Raw genomic sequence first — 11,425 nt, 5'->3', positions numbered from 1 at the left:
ATACTCTGAGAGGATCATCAAGTCGAACCACCTGGACAGTAGTAAGAGCTGTTGGTCTTGTTCCCCTCTCATTTCCATATGCAGTAGGCTACCATATTCATGTAAAACACCCTTCTCTGACCTTCTTTCTTGCCACGCTAAGCCCAAGGAAATCATAACACCTAAACAACACCGCATCAGCAGAATCTCTTATTCCCAAATCCCAGACCCATGCATATAAAGCACAGAGGGGTAATTGAGTGGACAACTAATTCACTAGCACCTCTAAGCCGAGAGTGCCAACTTGGGTCCAAGCTTGGGTGGGGGGGTAAAGGGTTCACATTTCATGCTGACAAAGAATCTGGATTCAATAAGTCCCTGTAGAGGAGGAACACACAGGTTTGTTGCCAACTCATCTCAGCCAGAGCGAGAATCTGTTGATTTTCTTTAATCTCCAGTCAAGCCGATCGCCAGGAGGACACTATGGCCTGTATACGGTATGGCTCTGCATAGGGATAGCCAGCATCTGGGATGACATGCGGTATTACTGGAAGTGTGTCTGTGTATCTGTTGTGACTGATGAGATATTACAAAATGGTGTCGCAGGCATAATGATAGCAAAACTGACCAATTGAATAAGCAATTGTTCATTGTGCATAGCTGTATCAGGCAAATACCAAGATTTACATTTCAATGGCTTCATTGACGCTTTGAATTTGTATGAATGTGATTCATCCAAACCGTCCTATTTTTTACACTATTCAGCCATCGGAATTGAACAAAATAAATTCTTCTTTCATGTAGGTTGTTTACGTCGTTGCCAATCACATCACATTCGTCACATGAATAATGTATGATTTGTTTTGTATGTATAACAGAATGGCTCTTTCATTTCATGCATGGATCATTTCAAAGCAGAACATTGACATTGTTCAACTAATTGAATTATTTGAATAGTTGAGAGTTGTTGTACTCCTACTGTATGTACTCTGCATTGTAATCCCATTTACAATACACTGACTGCTGAGTTCCATAATAAACGTGTGTGTTGCAGTCATCACCATCTTCAATGGGAAGGTGGAGGAGGTGGAGTTACCGGTGGAGAAGGTTGACATCATCATCTCAGAGTGGATGGGCTACTGTCTCTTCTACGAGTCCATGCTTAACACCGTCATCTTCGCCCGGGACAAGTGGCTGGTAAGTTGGTGTGTGCGTGCGTGCGTGCGTGCGTGCGTGCGTGCGTGCGTGCGTGCCTGACATGCCTATGACATGCCTATGACATGCCTATGACATCCCTATGACATGCCTATGACATGCCTGTAGGACATCATGTGGACTGCTAGATAATTTGATAATTTGATGCTAGCAGCATGAACAACATTCTCACCTCATAAACGGTAATGATATTGACCATAACCTGGCCTGGTGTTGGTTTTTCTCACTCACACAGCTGAGAAATGAGATTTCTGTGTGTGTACATGTAGGATTAATTGCTGGGTTCTGCTCTCTCCCCACTGGTTAAACAGAAACCTGGTGGGCTGATGTTTCCAGACCGCGCCGCCTTGTACGTGGTCGCCATCGAGGACAGACAGTACAAGGACTTCAAAATCCACTGTGAGTGTGCGTGTGCGTGTGCGTGTGCGTGTGCGTGTGTGTGTGTTTACATGGCCCTTTACACTGCGCTCTCTTTCCCCAGAGTGGGTCTTACCTGGCTTATGTTTCTGCTTTGTTAATGAACGTGACAAACATGAACACACAAACACATACAAACCTTCATATAACTAGGGAATTACACACCCACAGTACACTGATTTTGCGTTCCATGGTATTTCACGGTAACTATACATAGACCACATAGCCAAGTGCTGAAGCGAAGGAACTCCAGCTGGTGCTGTCTCCTCTAAGCTGTGTGCCAGGAGGGCTTACATACACACAATCCTACGTAGCCATGAATAATACATGGTCCCTTAGCCTTAGGAACGGAAAGAGAAGAAAAGAGAGGGGAATGTTCATTCACAGCTGGGCGTTACAGTGACATGTCGCCTAACATAGAGTGACATAGAGTCGTCTTCACTGTTGGCCCAACCATAACATTTCATAACTTTATCTGTCGAGCTGATAGCAATTCCACATAGTCTTTGATTCTAGATAACAATAATCTTTATTGACATAGCACATTTCATACAGGGAGGGAGGTACAGTTAAATGCACTGTACAATAAAAACACAGAGTAAAATCTTTGTGTGCCATAATGTGTTGTGAATCTCCAGGGTGGGAGAACGTGTACGGCTTTGACATGACCTGCATCCGTAACGTCGCTATGAAGGAGCCACTGGTGGACATAGTGGACCCCAAACAGGTGGTGACCAACTCCTGCCTGATAAAGGTCAGACATGTCTTCACACTTTATCCTGTGTGTGTGTGTGTGTGTGTGTGTGTGTGTGTGTGTGTGTGTGTGTGTGTGTGTATGTGTGTGTGTGTGTGCGTGCGTGCGTGCGTGCGTGCGCGCGCGTGCGTGTGCGTGCGTGTGTGTATGCATGCGTGCGTGCGTGCGAGCGTGCATGTGAGAGAGAGAGACATAGTTTGGATGGGTGTGTATTTTATGTTTGCGAGGCTGTGTGTGATTTGCGTGTTTCAGTGTGTGAATGCAGCGTGTAGGTTTTGAGTATTTGTGGAGGCCCAGTGTGAGAGCCCACCAGTGAATCACAAAGAGCTGCTGGCTCTGGACCAATGCGGTGTGGGATTTACATAACCATCCCATGGTATTACAGAAATGTTTCAACTTGTTTCATAATAGCTCACCAGCAATGGGATGATAACTTCGTGACTGGATGGATCAGACTGATTGAAGTAGTGTTAAGCTTCAGGTTCAGAACAGCTGGGTTGTATACTCCCTTGTGCCTCACTACGAATTGCCAACAGGCAGTTGGAAGCATCTAGAGTCCCAGCCTTTTCCTTTCCTGCTTTTTATGTTGGTTATAAATCCTCCATACTCTCAATCCAGGGACAAATGTCCCCATAAATGTACATGGGAAATATGACAGCATCTGTCTGCTGCTCCAGTCAGTGTGATCCGTGTGGCCATGCTGCCCTCGTCCTTCACTGCTACTGCCAGCGAACAGAATTGTGCCATGCATGTCAATGCTCATGTCTAGACTCCTGATTGCAAAAGGTTGTCCTGGTAACCTTCTTATCTGGGGTTCTGATTGGATTGTTCTGTCTTCTTTGATTCTGCAATGAAACAGCTAACATTGTTGAAATCTTGTTAATTCCAAAAGTATTTGACTTTAACAGGAACAAACAAAGACACCTTGAAAAGTAAGCTTTTTTATCTCCAATAATTTGACACTCATAACTAGCTTGTCCTCATGCTTTATAAGATTAAATCCTTTGAAACTGACTTCTCACTGACAAGCTGTTGGCAGCCTCTGAGAGGATTATTAAAAAAGTGATATTGTTTATCTTGTAAACCAATAGCAAGCAAAAGAGCTTACAGTATGACATCAATATGATCAAATCTAATGTTCAAAACTTTCATTTTGTTGTGTGTGGGAAAGCTAGAGATATATTATAGTCCTGCACTGTGAAAAGTGACTTTCAGGAATTTATGGTGCGTTACCAAAATAAATTGTATTTGGACATCGATGGGAGTTATTGTTTGCAGAAAATAGCAGTGGTGGTTGACACTGACTCTCATTCGACTCGAATGACTTTCAATTATGTTCTGTTTATTGCTGATCGACTGATAAATGAAAGTGATATTTTTCCAAGTCCAAGGTGCCAGTTTGCATACACAACTAGTTACCTCCAGCTCAGTAAATCATTTCAACAACATTATCAGAGCTTTCTAACATCAGCCTGTTGACACAGCAGCAGTGTTCCGTTTGGGGGATTCTCTATCTCTTTCCCTCTCTCCCCTCTATTGTACTGTCTCTCTCTTTTTCCCTCTCTCTCTTTTCTCTCTCTCTCCCCCCCCCCCCCCCCCCGCCCCCCCCTCCCCCCCCCCGCCTCCCCCCCCTCGCTCTATTGCGCTGTAATCAAAAGCTAACGTGATTTCCGAGCGGCTGTGGTGGTGACATCTGAGAATGAAAGATGAGAGGCAGGGTTCACCAGAGCAGCCTGTACTCCAGCGCCATATGGTCTCTCACACTGCAGAATCAGGAGGTATCAGACACCCTGTTAAAATGAGATGGGGACCAGGGGATGTGTGAAGGACCGTGGCCTGACAATGGTTACAGCCTTTGGTTCTCCTGCTGGGTGACATCACCTTGGCCCTCCCTCTAGATCTCTCTTAGTGGGGGGTTCCAGGTCTGGTCCCTCGGGAGGGTAGTGGTGGTGGGGGGGCAGGGGGTTGGCTGTGGTACAGGACGGGTCCTTCTCCATTCTTAAGGGGGTTTCAGGGTGGCACCTCCGCCACCAAGAATCCACCAAAACCACCACCCAACACATCCATGGGCTACAGTATGCAGATGACTTTGCCGTCCTTGCCCACTCACCAAACTCTATACAGCATCAGTGTGGATTCCTCCATCTGAGCATACATGTTATTCTGAAATTGTAGCAGAGCCGTGTGGTTCTTCTCCCTAACAGGAGGTGGACATCTACACAGTGAAGATTGAGGACCTGTCTTTCACCTCAGCCTTCTGCCTCCAGATCCAACGCAACGACTACATCCACGCTCTGGTCACCTATTTCAACATCGAGTTCACCAAGTGTCACAAGAAGACTGGCTTCTCCACGGGTAATACCTCATCTGCCTCTCTGCCTCTCTCTCTCTCTCTCTCTCTCTCTCTCTCTCTCTCTCTCCCTCTCTCTCTCTCTCTCTCTCTCCCTCTCTGTTAGTCATTACTACACAGGTGTGAGATATAATGGTGGAGGGAGCATAGTCAGTGTGTGGCAAGTGTGACCTCTCGACTCGTGAGAAATACAAAGGATGTGTTTGTGTGTATGTTTGTGCGTGTGTTTGTGCGCATTTGTTCATACTTGTGTGTGTCCAGTGTGTGTGTGTCTCATCATTTCAAATTATACAATTTAACATAAACTGCTTGACAGGGTGCTTTTGATAAAGTGATGCCTGGTAAAGGCAATTTTACAGTGTAAGTCTCATAGGCACTCATATACACTCTTAGCAGGCTTACAGCTCCAGTCCAGTGTGTTGTTGTTAGATCGTAGAGTAGACCAACCCCTGAAAGGCCAAGGGTTTTATTCTCTTAATTAAGAGGCCAAGGCAGCTTACAGCTAAGGGTCTGGGAGAGTCCTGCTGCCTTCTGACAGGTCAGAGAGAGTTCCAGCTCGATGCTCTGTGCACTCCCCAGTGGAACTGAGGCTGTATTCTCAGACAAGAGATCCTCTACTAATGAGCTCTGTGATAAGCCGCAAAGGGCTGGACTACAACAGCAAATGCGGTTATCGCTGGAAATTAGAGGAGCTTAGCCCTCAATAGGTTTGCATGATCCAACCAAGCACAGAGCTGCATTCATTTGCCAGGTATTGTGTCGGGATCTGCCAGTGACTCACTGACCTCTAGTGGTGGTATGTGGGTACTATAGATATTCTGTGGTGAAGTTCAAGGCATATTTCGAAGCATAGTGTAATCAAAGGGCTTGATTGTTTTCCTTGCATCCATTTTCATCAACATGATGTGTCTTTATGACTTATATTACAGTAATGACACAATGTAGAACATCTTCTTTTGACATGAACGCATAGAGCCCCATTCTCTGCACTTGTATTGATTAAGTTTGTCCATCAGATCTTAACACACACATAAAGGTCCTGTCGTTGATTTCCTACACCACCCTGCAGGACAGGTACAGTATATTAGGGGTATCCAGACATGCAGCAAAGTAGAGGAGACCTGAGAGGAGAGGTCAAAGAGGTTCTCTGTGGCCAGAGAAATGCCAGCTTACCTATTCCATTAGCATTACAAACACACCTAGCCTAAACTCCCTCTGTCTGAAGTCCCTGCTGCTCACCTACCCAGGGCTAGTTGATGCATCCATGGAACCCTCACAAAACGTTGCCTTTAAAGCCTGAGGTAAAAAGTGACCCCAGAACAGCTAGCTGAAAACCCATTAAAGTTCTATTGACCTTTGAGGCTATGCCAAACCGTGCAGGCGAGGGGGGAGCACGCTTTTGTTTTTGGAGGTGGTGTCAGCTATCAGCAATGTGCAGCTTGAGATAAGCACACACACACACACGCACAGTCACACGCACGCTCACTCACACTCACACACACACACACACACGCATGCATGCACGCACACACACACACACACACACACACACACACACACACACACACACACACACACACACACACACACACACACACACCCACACACTTGAGATTGATTTAATTTTTTAGATTGAAGGCAGAATGCATCCTGAGTGGACTGATAATGAAATAATGGAGATTGACAAGGACAAACATAAAAGAGGAGGTCAGTACAGGACCTCTGTCTATTATATCAATGCTATTTTGAATCATGAGCTAGCATGTAGCGGAAGCTACTCCTCAGTGCTATGTCTAATCTAGTAAATAGCTGGATTAGAATAGTGAATCATATTTACCCTGGCCAGCCTCGTACACTACTCTGACACATACACAAGACACAGTCAGAGAGCATGGTCTCAACACTTCCCTTTGATAGAACCATCTTCAAAAAACCGACCTGTGTAACATTGTGTAGGATTAGTCAAAACAGAACATTATAAAAGGCTTATTCCAGTCTCCACATAGTTGAGTCTATGTGGCTGATAAGTGCATTAGAGGTCCAATGTCAACAGTTAAAGGTTGTGTTTAAGTTAGTCTTACATTGAGGGTAAAGTGTCTAGTTTAGGATTGTTTTGCTTGTAGGAGTGAGAGGTCATGGTCAGGTCCATTCTGACAGGCTCTCTATCTTCCCAACCCCTACACAAACTCTATGTAAACACACTTGAAACAATCAATCCCACTCTAACTGGCAACATGTTCACTCTAACATATCTATCAACGCACACTGAAAACATGTCTACTCTGACAGCCTGTCTGTGTGCCCCCCAAGCCCCTTTATGCTCTGTACACACACACACACACACACTGGAATCATCTCCACTTTCACAGCCTGTGTGTCTCCCTATAGCCCCAGATGCTCCGTACACACACTGGAAACAGACTGTGTTCTACATGGAGGACTACTTGACCGTCCGCAGGGGAGAAGAGATTGTTGGTAGCATCGCCATGAAACCCAACGAGAAGAACATAGTGAGTATATGGAGTGTCTTCCACTGTAGGTTCCCTGGGGCACTGAAACTGTACATAACTAGGTCACATCGTCAGGAACATTTATCTTGGAAAATGAAGTTTGCACCTGCTTTTTCAGTTCCACTGAGACTTGATAGAAACTCAATCTCACCTCTGCCTCTCCTCAACAGATTGCTTATTCGTTCCTCACTCATATCAGTGTGGCCCTTTTCACACTCCTCAATTGCTTCTGACTTCTGTCACCCGATCACAATGATCGGAGTACATTCCGTTCAATGCGTCACATATCTGCCTCCTTTGATTATTTGCCGTTTTTCTCACACAAGAGACTTGTATTAATGGTGACATCTCCGGTCGCACTGCGTTAGGTCTGTAGGCATCGGCCAAGGTGGAAAAGGGTGCTGAAATAGAAATAGAAAATAAATAACAGTTGCTGTGTTGCAATGAACATTAGTTGAACAATCGGCCCATGTAGAAGAATATGCTCTGTTATTTGCCAAAAAAGTGAACAAGAGAATAAAACATTTGAAATCATAAATGTCTCAGCTTGCAGCTGCATGCTCAATATTTGCTTATAATGTAGGCTAGGATATTCATTTCACAAGGGATTTATATTCATTTAGGGATATATATGGATTTCCAACCCCTCCTGGGTTATGAGTTAACCCACGCATGCCATGTAGGCCCACCCATACAGGACATGGCACTTCCCAGTCAGCAGAGTAATGATGGATCTGGCCCATGTGTTTTCTACCAGCGTCCGGATGTGGCCCAGGTACAACTTTGTTCCCCGGGCCAGAAGTGGGCCGGTTCTTGCTACCATTCCTGAGACTTATCTTTGCTATGAAAAGGATGGCCTGTGGATGGCCCAGGTCCCAACCATACTCAGACCAAAGATGGCCCAGTAGCTACAGGAGAGTATTAGGGCCACATTCCTCATACCAGAGATGGCCGAGAGCAAATGGCAACTATCACCCAGGGCTGGCCCCCCACATTCAGATCAGGTCTGGCCCATATACAATTTGCTGTTTTAGCACTCATGTGCCACTACAAGACCAGATCTGGCCTATAATTGTCTGCTGACTGGGTTGTTGCCATTGGTCTTGCATTTACAGTGGAGGGAACCTATCATATGCGCTTTTGGTGGCCTGATTGTGTCCACCTCCGGAGTGGGACAGACATATCCGATAACATTCCGATCAAAATGCGACTTTCGTGCGTTCAGACCTGTCCGAAAAATGCAGCCAGGCAAGAATGTGGCTACAATGCCCATACAGGCTGGATTCAAGTGACAGATGTGAAAGGGGCCAGAGGTCATAGCAAATACAACACTATGATAATCTCAGAACCAAACAACAGATTATATCTCTGACAGCGTCAGTGCTCTTTCCTCCCCTAGAATTGAGTGAAGGCAGTCCTCCTCCTGCCTCATCTGTCGAAATAGCCTGTATGAGAGATCTTAGTCAACACTGTGTTATCTGGTGACAGATTACAATGAGATACTGTAGAGAGAAAGAGTCATTGAACTTGATTTCTCAATTTCGCTTCCCCTTTGACCCTGGTGAATTACTGTAAATGTCTGCTTGTTTGCTCTCTCTGTCTCTCTCTCTGTCTCCCTTGCCTTATAGCGTGATTTCGACTTCACCTTCGAGCTGGATTTCAAAGGACAGCTGTGTGAGGCAGCCATCTCCCACGACTACAAGATGCGCTAAGTGTCCAGCAGGGGGCAACGGTGCACAGTGCAGCCCCACCAACACACAGAGGGAAGCAGAGGCACTCGCCTTGACTACAGACACGGAGGATAGAGGACGAGATGAAGAGATGGGCCAGGAGGATGGAGGATGTGATGGAGGGATGGGTCAGGCCAGAGGATATGACAGGTTATGACAAAAATGCATCAGGGTGGCATTCCCAGCAATATGAGCATTGCCTACATTGCTGCCACCTCTCACCAAACAGCACTTCGCTGTGAGGCCATGTGTTCAGAGGACAACTTTGAATGTAACACTTTATGAACCCAAGAATGTTCTTCTAGTCATTATGAATGTTATTAATAATTGATCTGTATGTGAGAGGTGACAATCCATGATGTGTTGATTTTGGTCATTGTTCGTCTAAAATAATCAGACCTACGAGAGAGATTATTTTGCACTTTTTAAAAGTATATTGCTGTGTAACAAAGATAGTCTCAATGTTATACAGCAATTTTGAAGCCCACATTATTAATTACTGTATTTGTCAGTACATTCATATTCATTTAGCATTATGATAATCATTCATTCATTCTGTCTAAAATACTATTAGTAAAAAAACATATTTTTGCATGTTTCCACCATGTTGAAGAAAGTACAGTGATTTAATGTATTGGCTAAGGATTATTCAGTGCATATGTGTAATGTGAACGATAGTGTGTGTTTGCAATCAGGTGATGTGTTGTAGCTTTTTGGGAGCATGCAATATATGGTGTGAACTGTGAAAACTCACACATAAAATGCACAGCTTGCACTCCAAAGTGTGCTCTGTGGTGTGTGTTGGAGCTGTGTTGTTGACATGTCAATGTGGTCTGGAGCGTACCGACCACCTTCTCTCTAAATGCCTGAAAAAGCTTCAAGTGCCAGCCACATATTTTAAGGTTTAAGTTAACTTTTTTATTTGTATCTCTGTAGAGTGCTGTCATTTAGACATACCATAGATAGTTCATGAGGAAATAACTCATAATGCTACAAATGCTCTGTAACATGAAGCCTGATATGGAAACGCTGAGTCCATTTGAGGAAGTGAGACAGTGGCACAGTGATCAGTGTGGCCTCAGTCACATCAGTAGCTGCTGTTCACTCAACTCCTCTCAACCTGACAGCCTAGTTACAGTAGGTACCATCTCTCTGCTCTGATCTCACGTCAGTGACGAGGCCTGTCCTCAGAGCCTGGCCTGTAGTTGTCACTTGTTAGTCCTGACCTCAAATCAGCAGTAGAGTAGATCTGTCCCAAGCAGGGTCCCTGGTCACACACCAGGATTGGGGGGTCACTTGGATTTCAAATCACGTCCTGGATCAAATGGTTTGAAATCGAATTGACCCCAAACCCTGCCAGGCCCCCCTCACTGCTCAGCGCTGGGGTGGGTTAGACTCCCAGACACCATGGCAGCTCCTTCCTTTTCACCTGTGCTCTTACTAAGGTCATCGCCAAGGCAACAGCTGGAGGTCTCCCCTCCAGTCAAACTGTGACCTCTCTTCACAGTTGTTTTAGTACTGTTATAACACCACATCCTTACCAAAGACATCCTATCTGCAGCCAAGATACAGCCTCATTCCTTAGCCAGGCTCTTCCATGCCTCCTGTGAAGACCATGATCAAACCACCACGCTCATGACTGTTCTGTGGGAAGACGTACAGTCCAGCACAACAGGCCATGTATTAATACTAATGGCCGAAGGTGAGAGAGCGACATGTTTGACCGATCTGTTCTGAAGAAGATTTCAACAAAGGGTTTGGGTCATAGAGATATCATGTTGAGTAATAGAAGTCAATTTGAGTGTTCAGTATGGACAGAGACAGGTTGTTTCATGTTGAGAGAGCTGTCTCTTCTGAGCACATAGTATGTCTTTCTGATTCTAACTGTATTTTGCTTTGATATACTATAACTGTAACTACTGTATGTGTAGGTTGGTTTATGTATACACTGTATGGTATAGCACACGTGTGTAATAACAAAAAAGCAATAGAAAACCATCATAAATGATGAGAGGAAAAATCCAAAGGAAATACGCTGGTAAAAGCGGAACATCTGGAGACACTCAAACAAACCTTCAGCAGTACAAAACAAAACAATAACTGTAATATTTGTCTGCTAAATGTACCCCCACCATAATATAATTGAATGTTCTTCATTATTTCTCTTTCCCCGTTATCCCAGAAATGGAGATAGTGTGTAAAAATGTTTCGTTGTCATGGTATTCTTGCAATCATATTACTAGCGTATTGAATCAGATGATAGATAATGTTAAATGCATACAGCACTGTTGTTTTTTAAATGAAGTCATTGTGAAATGCTTCATTCTTTAAGGTTAATTATTCTGTGGATAGAGGAACACTTGATAGTCCTGGCTCTGTAACACATAGCATTAAGTTGGCTGTCCACACAAAACACCAAAATATGAATTTCTTGTCAGCTACTACATGCTATTTCTGAAATGGTAATAGT

The 11,425-nt window shown here is 44.6% G+C and overlaps 1 protein-coding gene across 5 annotated transcripts in view; it reads left to right on the top strand.

The window, feature by feature from the left end:
- Positions 1–8,937, top strand: part of LOC310801723 (protein arginine N-methyltransferase 8-B) — a gene marked incomplete at both ends in the record, with an annotated part of 18,646 nt that extends 9,709 nt beyond the window's left edge. For all 5 annotated transcript variants that reach the window (XM_083665827.1, XM_083665825.1, XM_083665824.1 and 2 more), the window contains 7 exons: positions 1–41; positions 1,034–1,176; positions 1,506–1,593; positions 2,250–2,365; positions 4,570–4,720; positions 7,104–7,225; positions 8,854–8,937. The exon at positions 1–41 is cut by the window's left edge and continues 23 nt beyond it. In XM_083665827.1, coding sequence (XP_083521953.1) covers positions 1–41; positions 1,034–1,176; positions 1,506–1,593; positions 2,250–2,365; positions 4,570–4,720; positions 7,104–7,225; positions 8,854–8,937 — 745 coding nt within the window. The remainder of the gene's footprint in view (positions 42–1,033; positions 1,177–1,505; positions 1,594–2,249; positions 2,366–4,569; positions 4,721–7,103; positions 7,226–8,853) is intronic.
- Between the last annotated feature and the right edge of the window lie 2,488 nt (positions 8,938–11,425).

Source organism: Argentina silus (assembly GCF_951799395.1).
Source record: "Argentina silus genome assembly, chromosome: 3".
Taxonomy (NCBI): domain Eukaryota; kingdom Metazoa; phylum Chordata; class Actinopteri; order Argentiniformes; family Argentinidae; genus Argentina; species Argentina silus.
This window is presented reverse-complemented; position numbering and strand designations above follow the sequence as displayed.